General features: G+C 39.8%; 1 protein-coding gene across 5 annotated transcripts in view; it reads right to left on the minus strand.

Moving 5' to 3' along the window:
• Positions 1-851: 851 nt before the first annotated feature.
• ELN (elastin) overlaps positions 852-22,417 on the minus strand; it is a 99,597-nt gene continuing 78,031 nt past the window's right edge. For 3 of the 5 annotated variants that reach the window (XM_056558527.1, XM_056558526.1, XM_056558523.1), the window contains 19 exons: positions 22,376-22,411; positions 21,121-21,162; positions 21,002-21,034; positions 19,634-19,666; positions 19,499-19,525; positions 18,619-18,651; positions 18,173-18,211; positions 17,946-18,071; positions 17,789-17,821; positions 17,489-17,602; positions 14,484-14,531; positions 12,234-12,368; positions 9,349-9,387; positions 7,971-8,276; positions 7,787-7,825; positions 7,550-7,606; positions 5,416-5,460; positions 5,266-5,295; positions 852-2,608 (listed from right to left, as the gene is read on the minus strand). In XM_056558527.1, the coding sequence (XP_056414502.1) occupies positions 2,559-2,608; positions 5,266-5,295; positions 5,416-5,460; positions 7,550-7,606; positions 7,787-7,825; positions 7,971-8,276; positions 9,349-9,387; positions 12,234-12,368; positions 14,484-14,531; positions 17,489-17,602; positions 17,789-17,821; positions 17,946-18,071; positions 18,173-18,211; positions 18,619-18,651; positions 19,499-19,525; positions 19,634-19,666; positions 21,002-21,034; positions 21,121-21,162; positions 22,376-22,411 (1,265 nt within the window). In that variant the 3' untranslated portion in view covers positions 852-2,558. Of the gene's footprint in view, positions 2,609-5,265; positions 5,296-5,415; positions 5,461-7,549; positions 7,607-7,786; positions 7,826-7,970; positions 8,277-9,348; positions 9,390-12,233; positions 12,369-14,483; positions 14,532-17,488; positions 17,603-17,788; positions 17,822-17,945; positions 18,072-18,172; positions 18,212-18,618; positions 18,652-19,498; positions 19,526-19,633; positions 19,667-21,001; positions 21,035-21,120; positions 21,163-22,375; positions 22,412-22,417 lie in introns of all 5 variants that reach the window. The other 2 variants (XM_056558524.1, XM_056558525.1) reach the window with 2 other exon arrangements.

Below are 22,417 nucleotides of genomic sequence, written 5' to 3' on the forward strand. Positions count from 1 at the left end.
AATGCTTGGTCAACAGTTATTTCTCCCGATCTCCCCATACACATGAATTTGATCTGGCCAAACCTGGCAGTGGTTTATGTCTGAGCAACAAGATTGGACACTTGAAACTACCTAACCCTTCTTTACGCCAACATCATCTTTCAGAGAAGAGTTGGGAGACTCCCATAAACAGTTGGCCCATCCTAGATGGTTTGACCAACTTTCTACTAAAGTGTATGGGGACTGCTTTGCATATCCTTCTTCCCAGAATTCCCAGTGGAGCATGAATAAACTGTAAGTCTCCATGTCTTTATGGTACTCTCTTTAAGGAGAAACATTAACCCTTTGGTCCCAAATATAGGCCTCTCTGCAGCCAGCCAGTACCCCGTTCTGCACTGATAAGGGGCAATAACCCATAAACAGCTGTCAATAGATGGGCATTCTTTCTTTCTGGTGACATCCCCGGCTTGACATAGATCCCCAGTCATGGTCTAAGGCTCCTACTTAGAGTGAAATACTGGCTTAAAGGGAATGTTTCCTCCAAAAGGTGATAAGGTAATTAGCATGTCATTCTTCCTGGGGACCTATAGGCATTACTTTTGGCTTTTTTTTGCACTGATTAAGTTATAGAGTTTGTAAAAATAACATATTTACACCTCTAAACCCATAGCCCTATAGGCTGCCTAGAACATCTTCGACACAACAAGGTGGTACACTACTGCATTTATAGTGGCTTATCAATGATCACAGTTTTTTTTACTGTTTTTAAGCCTTCAGGTCTGCATGGATGATGCAGTCTTTAGATATATTTGTTACAACAGCAAAAAAAAAAGAAAAACATAAAAACACACAACATACAATTGTTCATTTAAAAAGTTTTCTTTATTCTTTATTTTAAGCAAAATTACTTTTAATAACTTTTTTCAGTATTATTTTTACAAAAAAAGTGTTCTGTTTTTCTTTTCCATTGGAGGCGGTATGAGAGGGAATACACTGAGAGGAGGAAGATGAGGGGGTGGTCAGTAAACTAAGGCATTCACACATCAAACACACCCCTCACAACCAGACACAGCGGGGTAGGAAAGTCAAGATCATTCTGCAGCATAATGGTAACCGAGGAGAGGCAAAGAGAAGGCGCTAAGCCTGAGAGAAAGGGGAGAGAGACCTCAATCTACCTAAAATCTCACAGCTTTTTATGTTTAACTCCTTCAATGCCAGAATGTTTAAATATGTTACAAATGTCTTTGGCAGCAAACGTGTAAATTAATAACAATAATAATTACATATATATCAGCTCTTGTCCCCTTCTCTCTCGACATTGTCACTCTCCCTTATTCCAGAGCAGCTTACGTTTACCATAAGCTCTCGCTATAAAAGTAAATACCTTCCTCTTTCAAGGATTCTGCAGAAAATGGCGCATAAGTGAAAGAGACAAAATAAAACAGCAATGCTCTGCAATTTGTGACGAATAAAAAGGTAAGAAATATATCTATTCAGTTTCTGTATCAAAAAAAAAGGATGATGCTTTTGAAGGCTTCTTTTTTGTTGCCACGCTCCGCCCTCAGAGAGGGAGAAGTCACACACTTTAATAATAAAAATAACAAACAAATAAAACATATCCCGTACAGTCGCTGGCCGATTGCATTAAAATTGAGTCAATTCCAAGTATAAGTTACAACAACAACAATAACCTATTGGCGCCATGGTGTGAGAGCCAGGAGCCAGGGACGGCGGCTTAATTGCCCTTTGTTTCTATCAGATGGGGGGTAATTCCTAATTACTGGCCCAACCACAAGGCCACCAGTAGCCTTCAATGTCCACTATATGTGCTCCTAAAATACCCAGCAGCATGGCGGGAGGGGGGATGGGGGTGTGTGGGTTAATGAGATAATAGAAACTCAAGGCCTCATGTACAAAAACATCTACGGACAAAAAGTGGAGCCATTGTCCATATCAGCCAATCAGGTTAAAGCTCTGACTTTTCCAGGAAGATAGGACAAAGAGATTGGTGACCTGACCTGCTGCTTGAGATTCTGGACATGAGGCCCTATACGGTCAAAGAAAAAGATTTTTCGCACCAAACTATATAGTGGACAGTTGGTTTCTCTTGGTGGCCCAGATAAATGCCAACCAGCTCCTGACTATAGACGATGTGTATGTTGGTGTATTTTACATTTATATATCTATATATATCTAGTGCATGTATTTCCATACTTGTGAATGTCTGAGTGTACTGTATGCAGGTCTGCACAGCTCTGTAGGTTTCTTTATGTGCATTCATAGGCATAGACTATGTTCTCTATTGGCATGTACACATATACACAGTCTAAACGTATCCATACAGCATCAGTGTGTGTATATGCGTCTGCCAGTGTATTAATGTCAGACTGCAGGCTCATCTTATAAAGTGTAGCTGCCTGACTAAGGGACTTAAAGATGAACGTCTAAAAGGCAGGAGAAAGGGGGAATGGGGAGGTAACTGAGGGAAAGGAGGGCAGAGGGGGATACTTGAATCCTTTTACATTCACACCATGCAGTAGCACCATAGTTGATGAGGTTAATCGTAGCTCTCCGACTGTTTATTTTCTCCGCCTGCCACAGTATTTCCCTTGGCCGCACAGTCCGGCACCTACAAAGAGAAAGTCTATCAGTCAAATGTGGCGTTTTATTCAAAGAGTAGATATACCTAAGAGGTTCACATTTACCATTACAGTGTTATATGTTTGATTTATTTTCATCATACATCCATGAGTGCCTATATTTACATTCACTAACGTGAGCGGAAATCCCAGGGATTGCTAAAAAGAATGAACTTAAAGGGGTACTCCCGTGGAAAACCTTTTTTTTTTTTTAAATCAACTGGTGCCAGAAAGTGAAACAGATTTGTAAATTACTTCTATTAAAAAATCTTAATCCTTCCAGTACTTTTTAGGGTCTGTATACTACAGAGGAAATGGTTTTCTTTTTGGTACACAGAGCTCTCTGCTGACATCATGACCACAGTGCTCTCTACTGACATCTCTGTCCATTTTAGGAACTGTCCAGAGCAGCATATGTTTGCTATGGGGATTTTCTCCTATTCTGGACAGTTCTTAAAATGGACAGAGATGTCAGCAGAGAGCATTGTGGTCATGATGTCAGCAGAGAGCTCTGTTTTCCAAAAAGAAAACCATTTCCTCTGTAGTATTCAGCAGCTAATAAGTACTGGAAGGATTAAGATTTTTTTTTTTTATAGAAGTAATTTACAAATCTGTTTCACTTTCTGGCACCAGTTGATTAAAAAAAAAAAAAAAAAGTTTTCCACGGGAGTACCCTTTAATGTCCACTGGAAGGTAGTTATGTAAGACAGATAAGAATGGAGGGAGTAAGTTTTATTGGTCACCCCAATTCATATCATATTGAGTGTAGATGACACAAGTTGTAGGGTGTACAACATACATCTTATTAGAATTTTTTTTTTACAAATAGTATAATTAAAATAGTATTAGTTAATGGTATCAACATAGCAATATGTAGCAATCACAAAGCTTTACTGATCTGTACTGTACCTCATATGTGCACTTATCACTATGACATACAAAAGCAGTTAGTGGTATCCCTGTGCATTGCTGCTCCTTAAAGGGGTACTCCGGTGGAAAACATTTTTTTTTACATTAACTGGTGCCAGGAAGTTAAACAGATTTGTAAATGACTTCTATTAAAAAATCTTTACCCTTCCAGTACTTTTTAGCAGCTGTATGCTACAGAGGAGATTCTTTTCTTTTTTAATTTCTTTTTTTGTCTTGTCCACAGTGCTCTCTGCTGACACCTCTGTCTGTGTCAGGAACTGTCCAGAGCAGCATGGGTTTGCTATGGGGATTTTCTCCTGCTCTGGAAAGTTCCTGATAGGGGCATCAGGTGTCAGCAGAGAGTACTGTGGACAAGACAAAAAAGAAATTCAAAAAGAAAAGAATTTCCTCTGTAGCATAAAACCGCTAAGGGCTCGTTCACACGGCCGTCTGTCCCCGTTGTTTTATCTCCGTTTTGTTTCCTTTCTTGCAGGCTTTAAACGGATTCAAAATGGTTAAAAAAAAATCCCATTCATGTGAATGGGATTTTTTTACAATCCTTTTGCACCCGTTTGCATCCGTCTGCACTCATTTCCGGCAGAAAAAAACGGCACATGCAGTATTTTTTCTTCCGTCCAAAAAACGGAAGAAAAAACGGATACAGTAAATTTAACATTGAAGTCTATAGCAAACGGATGAGCCTTTAATGTCATCTGTTTGCATCCGTTTTTTGATCCGTTTTTACTTTTGAGCATGCTCAGAACAAAAACAATTTTTGGGGGGGTTTATTAACTGAACAAAAATGGATACAAACGGATAACATCCGTTTGCATCCGTTATTGTCCGTTTATTTTAAGTCCGTTTTTTTTATCTTTGACGGGAGAAGAACAGGATGGGTCTAGACGGCCGTTTGAACGCAGCCTAAAAGGTACTGGTAGGGTAAAGATTTTTAATAGAAGTCATTTGCAAATCTGCTTAACTTTCTGGCACCAGTTGATTAAAAAAAAAAAATAATAATAATGTTTTCCACCGGAGTACCCCTTTAAACCTATATATATCTGTATGGCTAATGTACAGTGGCAACACTTAATAAAATGGAGTATTTGCTGCTGTCCAGAAGCATTAGCAGTTCATGAACCCTGATCTGACATCACTCTGACACACTACATTACTAAGATCATTGTAACATATGGTATTTGTTAAAATGGTAAATGATTATGGCCGGACACTTATGCAGGCTGTGGTGCACTCATGGTCTGCTCTGTGCTAGGCTTTGATGCAATATTCTATATGGCTCTATGGATTGTAGCTCTATGGGTGATGTTTATTGAATAGAGCAATGGTTTCCAAACTGCGGACCTCTAGCTGTTGCAAAACTACAACTCCCAGCATGCCTGGACAGCCGAAGGCTGTCCAGGCATGCTGGGAGTTGTAGTTTTGCAACAGATCAATGGTCTCCAAACTCTGGACCACCATTTGTTGCAAAACTACAACTCTCAGCATGCTCAGACAGCCTTACGGGCATGCTGGAAGTTGTAGTTTTGCAACATCTGGAGGTCCATAGTTTTGAAACCACTGGAATAATGCTATGAAAAAAAAAACACCATATATGTATTTAATATTGTATTTAAGCAATGTGGCCGCAATTGCAACATATGGATATGATATGCTATTGTGTTAACATAACCTCTATATTAAAACCACTCCAAAAATACAGAAACAAATGATTCCTCATTACCTCGATAGTAGGATTTAGCTGGCTTTTGAGCTGTGAAAAGAAAAGAATATATATATATATATATATATATTTTATATCATTATAAATTCGGCATAATGTTGCCTCATTTCATAGTAAATGTTCACAATCTGCATAATAATAATAATTTACCTCCTAATGGGTATCCTCCGGCTCCGGCTCCTGCTCCTGCTCCTCCTACAGATTAAAAATAAATGATAAATGTGGGCTTGATGTGCCACCTAGTGTTCATTATACAGAATGCAAATTTTATCCTGTACATTCTATTTGCTTGAGGTGGAGGAGGTGGTGGTGGTGGTGGGTATGTGGTGGAGCGGTGATAAAGGGGTCCCTTTTTGCTCTAAAATATAAAGTACAGTAAAAAAAAAAAAACAACTATGGACGATGAAATAAGGTGTGCCTACTGAATGTGAACAATTACTTTTTTACATAATATCTGTGCTATATCATCCATACATTAGACCTATACTGGGACATAATGTCTACATGTCATACCAATATGTCACAGTGTGGATGATGGGCATTATACCTGTGCTATAATATCATAGTGTGCATTATCCCTGGACTGTAACATCACTGTTAGTATATTTCCCCGCTGCAGTAGATAGCAGGGTTTATCTGTGTTCTTTATTTTTATTTATTTTTATTTTTTTATTGTGATATCATTGTGCACATTATAACTGTACTTAACTTTCCATATTCATGTACTGTAACATTGCGGCATTTATTATATCAGGTTTGTGATATCACTACATCAGTTATCCCTGAACAGTGGCATCACTGTGTGTATTATCCCTGTACTGTGACATCACTGTGTATTATCTCTGTACTGTGACATCACTGTGTTTATTATCCCTGTACTGTGACATCACTGTGTGTATTATCCCTGTACTGTGACATCACTGTGTGTCTTATCCCTGTACTGTGACATCACTGTGTGTATTATCCCTGGACTGTGACATCACTGTGTATTATCCCTGTACTGTGACATCACTGTGTGTATTATCCCTGTACTGTGACATCAATGTGTGTATTATCCCTGTACTGTGACATCACTGTGTGTATTATCCCTGTACTGTGACATCACTGTGTGTATTATCCCTGCACTGTGACATCACTGTGTGTATTATCCCTGCACTGTGACATCACTGTGTGTATTATCCCTGGACTGTGACATCACTGTGTGTATTATCCCTGTACTGTGACATCAATGTGTGTATTATCCCTGTACTGTGACATCACTGTGTGTATTATCCCTGTACTGTGACATCACTGTGTGTATTATCCCTGTACTGTGGCATCACTGTGTGTATTATCCCTGTACTGTGGCATCACTGTGTATTATCCCTGTACCGTGACATCACTGTGTGTATTATCTCTGTACTGTCACATCACTGTGTACTATCCCTGTACTGTGACATCACTGTGTATATTATCTCTGTACTGTGACATCACTGTGTGTATTATCTCTATACTGTAACATCACTGTATTATCCCTGTACTGTGACATCACTGTGTGTATTATCCCTGTACTGTGACATCCCTGTGTTTATTTTTCCTGGACTGTGACATCACTGTGTGTATTATCCCTGTACTGTGACATCACTGTGTGTATTATCATGAGGACAAACAAAGTAATGAGAAGCTTTTTGCTGTGGGGTCACATGTTTGCTTGCTACACCCCTGACTATTCTCTAACACTTTCTATAATCCTTGGTAGTTTTACTTACAATATATTATTGCACATTATATATACAGAGAATTGTATTCTATGTCTTATGCTCCATATTGTATTACAATAATTTAAGGCCATACATGGCTTTTAAATACAACATGTATATAAATGCAATGACCTTTGTTGAAGGAACTTTTTCCCAATAGGATTTCCTGGCACCTCTGGTTTCTTTAAAATCTGGATAGGGTTTCTCCAAAACATAGCAGCAGTAAGACTTGTCCCTATAAATAAGTGTTTCCAAACTAGTGTGCCTTTGGCTGTCTGGGCATGCTGAGAGTTGTAGTTTTGCAATAGCTGGATACACACTAGTTGGGAAACAATTCTATAGATGGTAACTTGATTTCTACCTGCACAAAGATGCTTGGCAGAATAGGACATCTAAGCTAGAATTTAGCATTGTCAATGCATTTGGAATGGTTTACTAGTACCTAGACTTAAAAACTATGCAGGGGTTCCCTTATGGTGATACGATCCAGAATGACTGCTATACAATGACACATTTCTTCATGTAGTAAATAGTTAACACTATACCTCCAAAGCCGGCTCCTCCTAATCCTCCTTGTCCTAAACTGGCTCCAGCTCCATAGCCTAAAAAGTAAATGTATTTCACATTATTGTTCTGGTGCTGTCCATTGTAACATTAGATTTATACCATGTGGTTTAAGTCAATAGTGCATTTAGACCTTATGAATAGGACCACCTGTATGTCTACCCAGACTGGACACTAATCTTCCTGACAGAAAACCTCTTTAGATATTGCCTTCTTACCTGGCTTAGGTGGTTTGCCTCCAGCTCCTCCGTATTGGCCTGACAATAGAAAAATGACTTTTGTTAGGCAGCTTTTATGATCAATGTCATTTCTACATACATCATCTCATCTTTCTTCGCTCATTCCCTGGTTCTGACCTTTGTGGAGGCTGGTTATCTGCACTGTGTTATTATTAATGCTCACCTCCAGCTCCTATACCTCCAGGACCATAGCCAGCTCCAGCACCAGGACCATAACCAGCTCCAGCACCAGGACCATAACCAGCTCCAGCACCAGGTCCATAGCCAGCTCCAGCACCAGGACCATAACCAGCTCCAGCACCAGGTCCATAGCCAGCTCCAGCACCAGGACCATAACCAGCTCCAGCACCAGGTCCATAGCCAGCTCCAGCACCAGGTCCATAGCCAGCTCCAGGACCATAGCCAGCTCCAGCACCAGGACCATAACCAGTTCCACCTGCTCCTCCAGATACGAGGCCACCACCATAACCTTTCAAGGCAAAAAAAAAAAGGAAAAGCTGATCATTTTCCTCAGTATTCCATCAGTTTTCTTTTTCTTTTCTGTCACAAAAACCAAGCTAATATTACAGCATTACTGTCATTAAAAACAACTCTTGACGTTTCTCAGAAATGTCAAAAGTTGTAAATCAACCCACGTCTCAATCCTGAAACCCACTGCAATATTGCGATGTGAGTTGGGAAGCAGGTGACATTGTGCTCCACTGCCCTACTGGATGGCAGATCTGACCTTTTGTAAAGGTCGGATCTACCGGCCTACCAGGGAATCTACCGGCCTACCAGGGAATGGAGCGCAATGTCGCCCACTTTCCTGGCCTATAACTCATGATTGCAGCAGGTCTAAGGATCGACACCAGATGCGATCAATAACTTTCACATGTCTGATCAAGACGTGTCAAAAGTTGTTTTTAACTACACTAATGCTTCAATCTATGGCGCTATTCCCATGAGTGTAAAAAAAATTAAAAAAATAAGACACACAGATGGAAAACGCCCTTTAGAGTTTAGACCCTTAGCTAAATTTCGGTCAGTATTTGGCATCAGTATTTGTTAGCAAAAACTAGGAATAGTCAGAAACACAGAAGAGGTTCAAAACTTTTTAAAATGCAGCATATTCCACTTTCATCTGTTGTGTCAAAGACGGATTAAAATAGGGATGAATCCATATTTGATCCGTATTGCATCTGTATTTCATCAGTAATTTTGCATAAGTGTAATTTAATTTCCTTTCTAGAAGACGCCCATCAGTATTTATTGACCACAAATCCAGATGACTGAAGCAATGCGGCGACATACTGATGGTACATCATCCATAATACACACATATTTTGCCTCTGTATTATGCTTGTGTGAAGCAGGCCTAAATGACAGTCAGTCAGTAATACGGATGATATACTAATGATATACTGCTGCTGTTTGTTCTGTAATATGTCAAGTAAACAGATCTATATTATGATTGTTCACCGAAATGCTCAATTATAGCAGGCCTAAGTGACAACCAAACCATTCTTCATTATGCCTCAGACCTCCAGTAGAGCGCTCACCTGGCTTGGGTGGTTTGCCTCCAGCTCCTGGGTAAAGACCTGCCAAAAAAGAGACAATATTTGACCTTGTATCCCATACTCACGCATTCCGTAAATGGCTGATCATGGTGCATGCCATAAAACATCCTCCTCTTAATGCAGCTGCTCTGTCAATATTTTTCAGTGACACCACATATTTATATATATCTTCTTGATATGTAAGCATTTACTATACAGGCAGCATTTCACTTGTTTCCCTCCAGCTGCCTGCAATATGTTTTGTATCAATAAAAGTCCACTGAGACAGGCAATAACAATAGATGCCATTTTCCCAGCTATTTCTCAATGATGCTAGTTTGGCTTCCTCAAAGCAAAATGTCTCTAATTTCTTTTTTATTATTTTTATCTTTATGACACAGTGTGATGGTTCCAGTCCTATGGAATGATCCATATGTGTGTACTCTGTAGGCTCTGCTCCCTAGTAAACATTCTGATTGAATATATTGTAATACTGGCTCCCCTGCTCATGTCTTCTCATTCCAATGCAATCTGCCAATTATTCTCAGCACTTGACCTGTTTTCATGCTGTCAGACATCAAATGGCTTTATGATCCATATCCATTTCACAATGTAAACATATGAAGCTCAATGCTATCCAGCTCCAAATTATACAGTATTCACAAGTGTTTGGCAGGAGGGGGTGGGAAATATTGGCTTTATAATGTGTATGACACCACTATTAAATTCTCAGGAACATTTACGAACTGAAACATGCAGAGGCCACAGGCAATTCACTTGAAACTGACTCATAAAATATCAAAACTAGAAACTCTAGGGGGTTATCTCGTATAGACCACCCCTTTCCAAATGTCACCTAATCCTTGAGGCATTCTGACTTAATAGGACATTTCAGAGTCAGAGGAATGGACTCATGAGGATCAGCATCCATTTATCTGGGTGCCCCATAATGCTTTAGGTATATCAGCACTTTAAGGTAACCTTTTAGGACAAGCTTTGTGTGTGTACAAAACAATCAGAGCTATTATTGACCATTATAAGTTTTCCACTGTATTTTCCACTAGTTTTCCGCTAAATGTCTATTATTAAAGTTTTATAATGTCACAGACACATAAGTGGAGATCTTTCTTTCCTATGTCTCTTTAGTAAATCCTCAGCATCATGGAAGATGTTTTAGAGCAGTCCTGAGTAGTGTAAGCTGCAGTAATGTAGTTCAATAAGCTAGATCTTTCAGCCTTGTGTCTTAGTTTCTCTCTGCCTCCATTTCTTTCTGCAGCCAACTACTCTTCATTGTCCCCATTCATATCCCCAGTTAGAGTGAACTCTAATGTATTTCAATCAGCTGATCTTCATTTCTTTTTTCTCCCAGACAGACTTTTAGTGGCTTTTCAGAGTGACTGACAAGTTTTGGGGGAGAAGGAGTGGCAACTGATAAGTGCAATAAGAGAAATGTATTCAAGTCTCTTACGTTAACCTGTAGCATTGGTTCAAGCAGTCTGTTGAAAGTTTATTGTCTATATCATGAACATTGACTGGTGGGATTCATGATAATAAGAGCAGAATTAGGTTACTGCAGCTCAGTTCCCTTTTTAAAGTGAATGACAGCTAAGCAAATAGCGGATTGGTTGGGTGTCTGGCGTCAATCCTGAGCATTGGCCAATGTAAAAAAAAAGTCCTGAAAATCCCCTATTTACACACACAGTATCTGTGCAGGATTTGAAGCTGCAGATTTCTATGTAGATTTACACAGCATCAAATCTGCAGCTTTAAATCCTGAGCATCAAATATGATCAGGATACTGTACATGTGAATATACCCTTACAGGTTAAACAATGTACTGCCAAGTGTCATTGAGCCAATGACACTTCTGGTTGTCTATAGGTTTAACACTTTTGCGCTTACTAATACTGCTAAATTATTTCCAGAAGGAAACCTTTCAAAGAAATTGAATGTGAGGGTCCAGGAAAAAAAACTAAATGTAAACTTTATTAAACGAACACATTTCTAAATGTTTTAACAATTTTCTCTATTGTTCTAGTTACATTGATAGCTGGTACGGAATTCATTTGGAAACTTGCTCCCAATCCTCACAATATATCATCCTGGCCACACTGACAATGTGGAGTAGAGCAGATTGATATAAAACAGTTACATACATAAGTTGTAAGTTCAACCTTTCTTATATTAAGTATACATTTTACAGTGCTAAATGAAAGTGTATTTCCCATCTAATCATCATATGATTCAAAAATTAGCTGAGGTCAAACCTCTGGGACCCCCACTGAGGATTAACAGGTTAAGCATGGTGTCCCTTTTTGTTTTTCCCCTCTTCCCACCGTGGTGAACCTGGCTTTATTAAAGGGTACCTTTCATCAAAAAAAAACTCATGCAGGAGTCCTAAATCTCAGACTGCATCCGGAACACAGACAAACTCACCACTGCTCACTGCCAGGGAGCATTGTTGAGCTTGTCTGTGTCCCGGCTGCAGTCTGAGATTTAGGACTCCAGCATGAGTCTGAAATCTATAAAAAAGGACTGGTAGGGAGACCTCTAGTGGTCATTTTTGGTGGAAAATTAAATAGAAAGAAGCATATTTTTAACTAATTATTCTGCATACATTAATCTATAATATATCAAAAGTTTTTTTTGATGAAAGGTACCCTTTAAATGGGGCCATGCAGCATTTCACAGGAGGTCACCAGGGGCTGTTATGCATGAAAACAAAGGCAGAAGGCAGCCCCCATTGAACATAAAGGGATGGCATACCCTATTGATGGAGAAAATGGACGGTGGAAAAAGTTTAATTGTATTAAAGACTTCTCTAGGAAATGTATTTTCAGGACATAGAACCTAATAACCTCGAAAAAGTATTTATATACTGCTCTTACCTCCACCTCCAATGCCTCCAGGCCCAACTCCAGCACCAGGCCCAACTCCAGCACCAGGTCCATAACCACCTCCAGGCCCATAACCACCTCCAGGTCCAAAGCCTCCTCCTCCTCCTCCTAGGTTAGCTCCATAACCTACAATCAATTGTATTGAATGGTTGATCCTATGCAAACTTTGGTCACCAAAACTGCATTCACCAATAAATAGCAGCACCCGTAGCTTGTAAATACATTTTTATTGTAATCGTTTTCTCATTCTTGCCAAATAAGAAGAGCTGAACCAATTTACTAACTTCCTACTACTGCCAGCTACTGCCAGCTAAAGCAGTGATCTAGTAGCAGTCATTTATATTCTACTTTTAATAGCAATACAATAATATATATACAGTGATCCCTCAACTTACAATGGCCTCAACATACAATAGTTTCAACATACATTGGTCTTTTCTGGACCATTGTAACTTGAAACCAGACTCAACATACAATGCTATGGAATCTGCGAAACGTGTCAATGGCCGGAAGAACCAACCAATCAGAATGGATATTTCACTGGTAAAACCCCTGTATTCCTAAAGTACATGCACTGACTGGTGTATGGTAGCGCCCCCTACAGTACAAGGAGGTATTACATGTTCTGTACTCTTTACCTGTGTCAGGGTTAGCTTCTCCTTTGGACATCAGGTGAGGGCGGCTCCATTTTCCTTCTTTTAGGACATTCGTGTACTGTACAGGACCCTGAAGAAGCTTCTGTCCTCTACATAGACCAGTGTTTCCCAAAGAGGTTGCCTCCAGCTGTTGCAAAACTACAACTCCCAGCATGCCCGGACAGCCTTTGGCTGTCCGGGCATGCTGGAAGTTGTAGTTTTGCAACAGCTGGAGGCACCCTGGTTGGGAAACACTGAAATAGACAGTGATTTACAGCTCCCAGCAGATCTTTCTTACTTTTATATGTAAGGATCTGCTTTATCTGTATTAGTTATCTACTTATTTTTCTTTCATCATCACTTTTTCCTATTTTTGGATGACATTTTGGGGGCTTCAGAACCAATTACCAGGTTTCCATAGAGTTATGGTCTCAACATACAATGGTTTCAACATACAATGGTCGTCCTGGAACCAATTAACATTGTAACTTGAGGGACCACTATATATATATATATATATATATATATATATATATATATATATATATATAGTTAAAGTATGACGGCAGCACACCAAAGTAGTGAATCAATAAAGTGTTATTTTATTCCAGGGATATAGAGACAACGTTTCAGCGGTCTCTCACCGCCATTGTGCTGCTTTATATGGACTTATATATATATATATATATATATATATATATATATAGTGTTTTTTGCATAAAAACCATCTCCCTCCTGTTTGAAATACTATGACCACCTGTTGAAGCAAACAATGGTAGACACAGCTCTCCCTCTCGCCCACTCCACGACACGAGACTAGAACCGGACCCTCGATCCAGAGTAACAGCAAAGACAAAAGGCAATGTCCAGCGTGGAGGTTCAAGCAATTCTTGGAAGTTTATTCAGCAATTAGCCAACATGACAAACAGGTAACGCGTTTCGGCCACAGTGCGCAGCCTTAATTGATTAAGGCTGCGCACTGTGTCCGAAACGCGTCACCTGTTTGTTATGTTGGCTAATTGCTGAATAAACTTCCAAGAATTGCTTGAACCTCCATGCTGGACATTGCCTTATGTCTTTGCTATGACCGCCTGTTGTCATAGACAATCCATCTCTAGCAACAGCTGGAGAGGACAGCATACATGATAGGCGGGCCGGGCACACCATAGTGCATGCTCCTGGCTCTCAGCTCTCACTGTGATAGTAGTCAGAGATGGGAGCTGTCAACAGCAGAACAGACTGGTGATCATCTGCGGCAGTGTCCTTTAATAAGTCCTATTTATCCTACAAATGCAAGCATAACATAGGGGAGGTGCTCAAGATAAGGTAGAGGAGGATTGGACAGCAAGCTGTGCGTGCTCCTTATGCCTCTGCCTGATTGGTGCTAAGATTACTGGCAAGTGTTCCCCCATAAGCAGGAGAAGACTGCAGAAAGCCATGCAGGGCAAGCAGGGTCCCTAGTGGCTAGAGGGCACAACAAATAAAAAAAGGCTCATGCTGGCATGTACAAAACAGAAAGTCTACAAAGTTTTGTTTCACATGACAGGTACACTTTAGGTCTGAAGATCCCTCCTAGTAACATATTAGAACTTTCATTCATGATTACCAGGTTTAGGTGGTTTGCCTCCAGCACCAACTCCAGCTCCCGGAACACCTGATATAATAAATAAAATTAAAAGAAAAAATTCAGATTTACTATACAGCTGTTTAGCTAAAATGTTCATTTCAGAATGCTTTCATGGAATGAGTTACTTTGAAAATACAAGGAATTTCCTATCTCATACTCTCATACTACCGAGATACAAGATGTAACTTCGGGTCAATACAGGATAAGTAATGTAATGTATGTACACAGTGACTATACCAGCAGAACAGTGAGTGTAGCTCTGGAGTATAGTAAGATATTACTATTCTGCTGGTGCAATCACTGTATACATACATTACATTACTTCTCTTTTTGTATTGGAGGTAGGTACTTATAATTATCTCTTTTGATGGGCTCACAGAAAGTCAGTCTGATGCTGCCTCCTTTAACAGTATTAATAGTTAGTGTTAAGATTATGCAAATAAACCCCTAGCCTATTGCTAAAGTAGCCATCCCATAAATCAAGTAATTCATATTGCCTCTAATATGAAAAATACCCTTTTTATAAATTTTTGCTTCTATATGTTTGCTGTTGATTTGTACTGCTAGGCATGAGCTCTGGATGGAATTAGTATCCTCCCCCCTCTGGCAGCTGACCATACAGTCCCTTATTACTTTTTAGTCCAGCTTTATAATCCTAATAAACTGAGAATGAATTTTCTCAGCTATATTGACATATTACTACAGAGACTCTGGGACTTTCCAGACAGGCAGAAAAGGATTTCACTCCGCTCCTCTGCAATGGAGAGGGGGGTCAGTATGCAGAGATCTGGCTGTAAGAGGGACTGAGCATATGTGTCCACCAGCACTCATTCGGCAGATGCGCACACTTTTAGACATTTTGCACATCAGACAGTGACATACTGTGTTAGTAAATTTCATAAATATTCATTACATAATTTTTTTTATTGCGTTTATTTATAATGTTTTTAATTTGGCTCTCTATTCAAATAAACATAGTGATGCTAATTAATATTGAAAACATGACAGAATTCTGGCACAAGTTGCACCATATTGGTGCAGATGCTTTTCAGACACTTTATTTGACACGTCTGACCGAGGGATGTGGTTTCAGCAAAAGGGGCAATGGATTTAGCAATAGCACTTGACCTAAAGGGGTACTCCCACCCTAGACATCTTATCTCCCTATCCAAAGGATAGGGGATAAAATGTCTGATCGCGGGGGTCCCGCCGCTGGGGACCCCCGCAATGTTGCATGCGGCACTCACCTGTTTCTTGTCCGGAAGTGACGCCTCCTCCCATAGACTTGCATTGATGTGAAGGGGCGTGACGTCAGACGGGGGGCGGAGTCCTGACGTCACGGACTTCCGTTCCTGTGGCCGCGACCGAGACCCTACAGCGCTTCCGGACAAGAAACAGGTGGGTGCCGCATGCAACATTGTGGGGGTCCCCAGCGGCGGGACCACCGCGATCAGACATCTTATCCCCTATCCTTTGGATAGGGGATAAGATGTCTAGGGTGGAAGTACCCCTTTAAGATGCAATTTTAGATGTCTTGCTAACTGAAATGGCTTAGTCTGGTTACAGAACCCCTTTGAAATGCTGTTCACACAACAAGCAAGAAATTCTCAGTAGAAGCTCCTTATAGCACCAAAGATGCATTAGCTACATCATATGAAACAAACTGCACATACATATGGCACAATCATTGACGTACTTAACATCCAGGAGTATATTTTACTCTAGTTTTTCTTTAGTTTTTCCAGCTTTAAACTGTGGTCCTTATGGACTCACTAACTGGAGAGCTTGCAAAGATTTCACAAATTAGCATGTAGTTAACTAATTGACTAAACATAATATTTATCTGCCCTGATTTCATATTCCTGGCTAGTAAGTATCCCCCGGAGAGCGGACATAGTTGGCCAACACAGAGAAAACAGAGCCACATGCTTAATGTTTCTCCAGCATCTCGTAAACATCCGTCACATGGTGACATTACAGCTGTACGGTTGGTGACTCATAGTAATTTAGGCCTCTCATTTAAGAATTAGAATCATTTTCTCCTTTAGGCTGATTGCCAGCTTTGGATGTTTCCATGGTTTTTAGTGATGTAGCTCTGGAGAACAAGAGATCTGCAGTCGGTTATATTTCATTGCCTTTAGAAATGTTGTCAGCTAACCTCGGGTGAAAAGTGACTTCATGGTCTAGTCCTGGATTTCCAGGATTTTCGTGAACCCTTTTTTTTAATTTTTTTAGTTTGTTTCAGTTGGATGTAAAATGATATTAGTACATCCCCACATCAAAACTGTCAACCCTCTTTGGCGGCTCATTGTTATTCACTGTGACTAATGTCTGAAAGTTTAGTTGTTGGCATCTATTTTATTTTCATTGTGTAATACTATTTAAAGTTTACGTACTCCTAAATTAGATGTGGAAGTCATATTCTAGAAGAAAGGTTTGCAAAACAGTGCTTAACTATTGGCTTTGTAAATTTGGCACGTGGGTGACTAGGGGCCCTATTACACAGGACAATTATTGGTTGAAGAGGCCAACACTACCCTGCGTAATAGGGCTTGTGATCAGCAGACTCCATAGTCCAGTAGGCCTGGGAAGCCCCTGCGACAAGAGCCATCTGCAGCTCTGAGTTGTAATTGTATCGTGTCTTTAAGATGGCAATACCAGAGTGTTGCCATCATGTCCTGTATGAATAGTTCGCACTGCCTGCATTCTTCTGCTCTGGCAAGGCCTGACTAAAAGATGCCAGAGCAGAGGAACTGCAGGGGAGTTTGGGCGAGAAAGTATTGTCAGTGCATAGTGCACGGTATTTTGGGAGACAGTGGCAAAGCACATGGGGGGGGGGGCGACGACATTATTTCAGTACATTGGGGCAGTGGCACAATGGAGAGTGGCACAGTACATTAGGGTCAGTGACACAATTAGATTAACAGTGGTACATTACTTTGGGGGACAGTGGTACAGTACATTGGGGGGTCAGTGATACACACCTCCAGCTCCAGTGCCTAGACCACCAGCACCAGTTCCAAGTCCCCCACCAACACCTAGTCCACCAGCACCAGCACCAGTTCCAAGACCACCAAGTCCAGCACCAGCTCCATAACCTTAGAGAAAAACAACTTCATGTAGTCAAACATAAAGAATGGGTTGCAATAAATGTCTTGATACATTTACAAGTACTAGAATATTTCTGAACGTAGCAATATTTCACTGACTGAAAATATTTTGATAGAAAAGTATGGACTAATGAGATTATGCATTTATTTTTTTAACTGATGAAAGTGTCCTACCTGGTTTGGGGGGTTTTCCTCCTGCACCTACACCTGACAAAAGAAAAACAAAAAGATACAGCATTGAACCAATAAATCTAAAGAATACACTTTACATTTACAAGATAGTATAAATCATTTTTCAATATAAATCAATATATACATTCTAAACTCTCACCTCCAGCTCCAATGCCTCCAGGTCCACCACCAGGAACTAATCCACCTCCAATTCCAGCTCCAGGTACCAGTCCACCACCAGGTCCTACTCCACCACCAGGTAGTACTCCAGCTCCAGTTCCGTAACCTGAATACATATTGCAAGTTGTAATTTAGCATAGGAACCCATTTGTACAGATCCCAAATATTACATCTATCTAGACATCCTACCGATAATAGCACACTCACCTGGTTTGGGAGGTTTGCCTCCTGCTCCTGGATAAAGACCTAAGGAAGTAATAAACAGAGACATCAAAACTTAAAGGGAACCCATCAGCAGGCTAGGGCATCTCAACCTGCTGGTAGAGGCTCATAGGGGACATTACATTTCTTTGTAATTGTTTTATTATTTGCAAATAACTTCTGTGCACTTGGGTCATCCCTTTACCCTAGGTGCACTGACATGGTTGTCTACACCTCTCCTCCTAATGAATACTTGTAAAACTCAGTATTCATTAGGAGGATAGGATTGAACGCCCTAGGGTTAACGAAATGACCCCAGTGAACCGATCTGCCTAATCTGAATACTTATGAAATGAATATTACAAAATAATGGTACCATAAAGGTAGCCTCAGTTTTGTAGAGAACCCATACAGACCTATTTGATGGGCCCGGTGTTATAAATTTTACATACCTGCCCCTGGCACTCCTCCTGCACCAACACCAACTGCAAGATGAAAATAAAAATGTGTAAGTAATTCTTCTCAGTATATACAACACGTTTCACGACACTGCAGTTACAAGATAAATTATTGTGTGTATTTTTGTATTTTACATTTTATCTGTTTATTAATGATGTTTAAAGGGATGTTCAGGTTTAAAAATCTGGGCTAGCTGTAATGCAGTATGATTAATACAATATGATTTTTCATTGTTTACTTTCAGCTGACTATATCCCTTTGTTGTCCATCACATGATTAGATTTTTATCTACTTTAAGTAAACAGAGAGGATGCCTTGCCTTTTAAGTTCTGCATGAAAAGATCTTAAAGGAAACTGATTTCGAAAATATATTGGATATATACAAAATATGACCTTTATTTGCTAAAGCTGGACTAACCATTTCCCTGTTAAAGGGGTATTCCAACTAAGTTATATTAACTTATTTCCTATCCACAGGTCAGACCCCATCCTGTGATGTCCAGAACGGGCCCCCCGATCTTTGTTATGAATGAAGTGATGAATCATTCATGCACACCGTCACTATATTCATTGTCTATGGAGCTGCTGAAAAAAGATGAGTCTAAGGTAGTCTAAGCTTGGCTACCTTCGACAGCTCCCATAGTGAATTAATGGAGTGGCCACTCCATTTATAGCAAGGCCTGGGCTCTGCTGAACCCCCTGCGATTTGACACTTATCTGTGGAAAGGGGATGAGTAAATATATCTTGGAATACCCTAATACATACACCTATAAAAAGAAGTGTATCATATCTTTATATATATTAGACCCAGTTTATGTATCAAGCTATAAGGGATGATGGCAAAAGCTCAAAAATGAGGCTGCATTACTTACTTCCTCCTGGTACACCGCCAGCTCCAACTATTAGTGGATACAAAATAATAGAAAAAAGACATTGATTATATGACGACAGGAAATTGCTATTATATTGGGTATTTTTTTTGTCATTTTCACATTGTAGGACATTACCTCCTGCTGGATAACCACCAGGTCCAACCCCAGCTAGAGAATACAATGAAGAATATTATTATATTATTGATCCCAAGACAACTGCCTTTTAGATATTATTCAAGAAATAAAGAAAAAAACGCATCTATTCTATCATAGTAACGCTGTATGAATGTATGAATTCAGATGTTCATCAACATCTATGTTTACATTCTCACGGCTACAATGCCAATGGGCATCCACAAAATGTCCTTAAAGGGGTAATCCAGTGGAAAACAAAATTTAGTTTAAATCAGCTGGTGCCCGAATGTTAAACAGATTTGTAAATTACTTAGAAATCTTAATTCTTCCAGTACTTATCAGCTGCTGTATTCTACAGAGGAAGTTCTTTAAAAAAAATATATATATATATATATATATATATATATATATATATATATATATATATATATTTTCTGCCTGACCACAGTGCTCTCTGCTGACACCTCTGTCCATTTCAGAAACTCTCCAGAGCAGGAGAGGTTTGCTTGCTATGGGGATTTGCTCTTGCTCTGGACAGTGGACATGGACAGAGGTGTCAGCAGAGAGCACTGTGGTCAGACAGAAAGGAAATTCAAAAAGAAAAGAACTTCCTCCGTAGTATACAGCAGCTGATAAGTACTGGAAGGATTAAGATTTTTAAATGGAAGTAATTTACAAATCTGTTTAACTTTAGGGCACAGTGCCATGGCCTGCATATTAAAAGAAGCCTTTGGACAGATGTGAACAGACTCTGAAGGGTCCCATACACATCAGACTAAAATTGTTTGAACCTGCTGAGTTTGGCGGGGTTCGGCCACTTTCATAAGTGCATCCAACAAATGTTGTCAGTGGAGAGATTGGCCTGGCATGCGGTTTTTTGCAGCCCAACCCTATTGTTCTAAAAGAGATAAACGGTGCCAAAGCAGTGTGGCTGTGGCTTAGCCCTCCCACCCCATAGAGGAAGCATGAAGGTTCGGCTGTGCTGAAGTCCATATTGATGTGGAGGTTGAGAGAGAGAGAACTCTCAGCTGGCAGCTATATATATTAAATGATATGTATAGCTGACGTTTGGTATTTACGAAGCCCAATGTGCAAACGTACACAAATAATTCATGCACTTCCACTTTTGCCACCCTTTGCTTATAAGGAGTGATGGCCTACAAACAGCATTTTAACCAGCAAGTTAGGTGCATATGGAGATGTAGAGCAAGATTTCTACTAAAGTTAAATTGGCCCTAAAATACTTATATTATAGGAGTAGGTTATATAAAAGTTTACAGATACATAGTGAAACCATTACAAATACCTCATAAGGACACAGTCATTGCTTCATTTAAAAAAAATTAAATAATTTAAATCGATACTCACCTCCACCACCAAGACCTCCAACTCCGTAAGCGCCTACATTAACAAATATAAAAAAGGTAATTGTAATAATGTTGACTGCAATAACTAATATATTATAGCATCCAAAAATGAATACTGACCTCCAGTCTTAGGGGGCTTGGCACCTAAACCGCCTACACCTGCTAAAATAAGAAATTACATTTACAATAAGAAAAAAATAATTTGTTTTAATTTTGTAAAACTTTTTTTTATAAAACAGGTGGGAACAAATAGTAAACCTATGTAAAAATAGCAATGATGACCATTAGAGATGAGCGAACTTAAAGTAAATTCGATTCGTCACGAACTTCTCAGCTCGGTAGTCGCTGACTTTTCCTGCATAAATTAGTTCAGCTTTCAGGTGCTCCCGTGGGCTGGAAAAGGTGGATACAGTCCTAGGAAAGACTCTCCTAGGACTGTATCCACCTTTTCCAGCCCACCGGAGCACCTGAAAGCTGAACTAATTTATGCAGGAAAAGTCATCAACTGCCGAGCCGAGAAGTTCGTCACGAATCAAATTTACTGTAAGTTCACTCATCTCTAATGACCATAGCAAGATCAATTTTTTATTCTCCGATGGGCTTGGGAAAAATATAAGCTCCAACCTGTCATTAGATAGTACTGATATTTTTCATGCTTTTTTTTTATTGATTAGGCCTATGATTTTTACAGTGCATAAATAAGAAGGTGGAAAGGTTATCTCTCCCATAACAATATCTTAATGACATGTTTATAGGGGTTGAGGGTACTGGCAACCACCCCTCCCTTTCCCTTCTTCCCTCCCCTGACACTCCATATTCCCGGGGAGACAATGTCATTCCTTATTTGTTACAACCTGCTTCCTATTCTTATCTCAGCCCTTAGCCTCTTTAGGGAATCATGATCTTGTAATACCATCGGACCTGTACATAGTTCAGGTCTTCCAACTACTTACTTCTGTATTATTTAATCTGTATGATATATTCTTAATCTAGCCCTTCTCTTACTATAAGCTCAGGTACTATGTTGATTTATAAGGTACATGTTTATGATAAGATATGCGCCATGTCGATGGCATGCCAGTCCCGTTGAAACCGGTTAGTTTGGGAGATACATGTCTAATGTATATGAGGGGTGGAGTCTTTAACGTATCAGAAGTTAAAGAAATTGCTGAATATTAGATCAACACATACATGAACACTCTGTAAAAGATATTAGGCATATGCGCATTTCGATGACATGCCAGTCCCGCCGAAACTGGTTAGTTCGGTTGACACATGTCAAATGTACATGAGGGAGGGAGTCTTTAACATATGAGAAGTGAAAGAAATTGATGAATAGTAGATTATCACATACATAAATACTCTATATACAAACCTCCAGCTGGCAGTCCACCGGCACCAACTCCACCCGCTGCGT

The sequence above is a fragment of the Hyla sarda genome, chromosome 2 (genome assembly GCF_029499605.1).
Source record: "Hyla sarda isolate aHylSar1 chromosome 2, aHylSar1.hap1, whole genome shotgun sequence".
In the NCBI taxonomy this organism is placed as follows: domain Eukaryota; kingdom Metazoa; phylum Chordata; class Amphibia; order Anura; family Hylidae; genus Hyla; species Hyla sarda.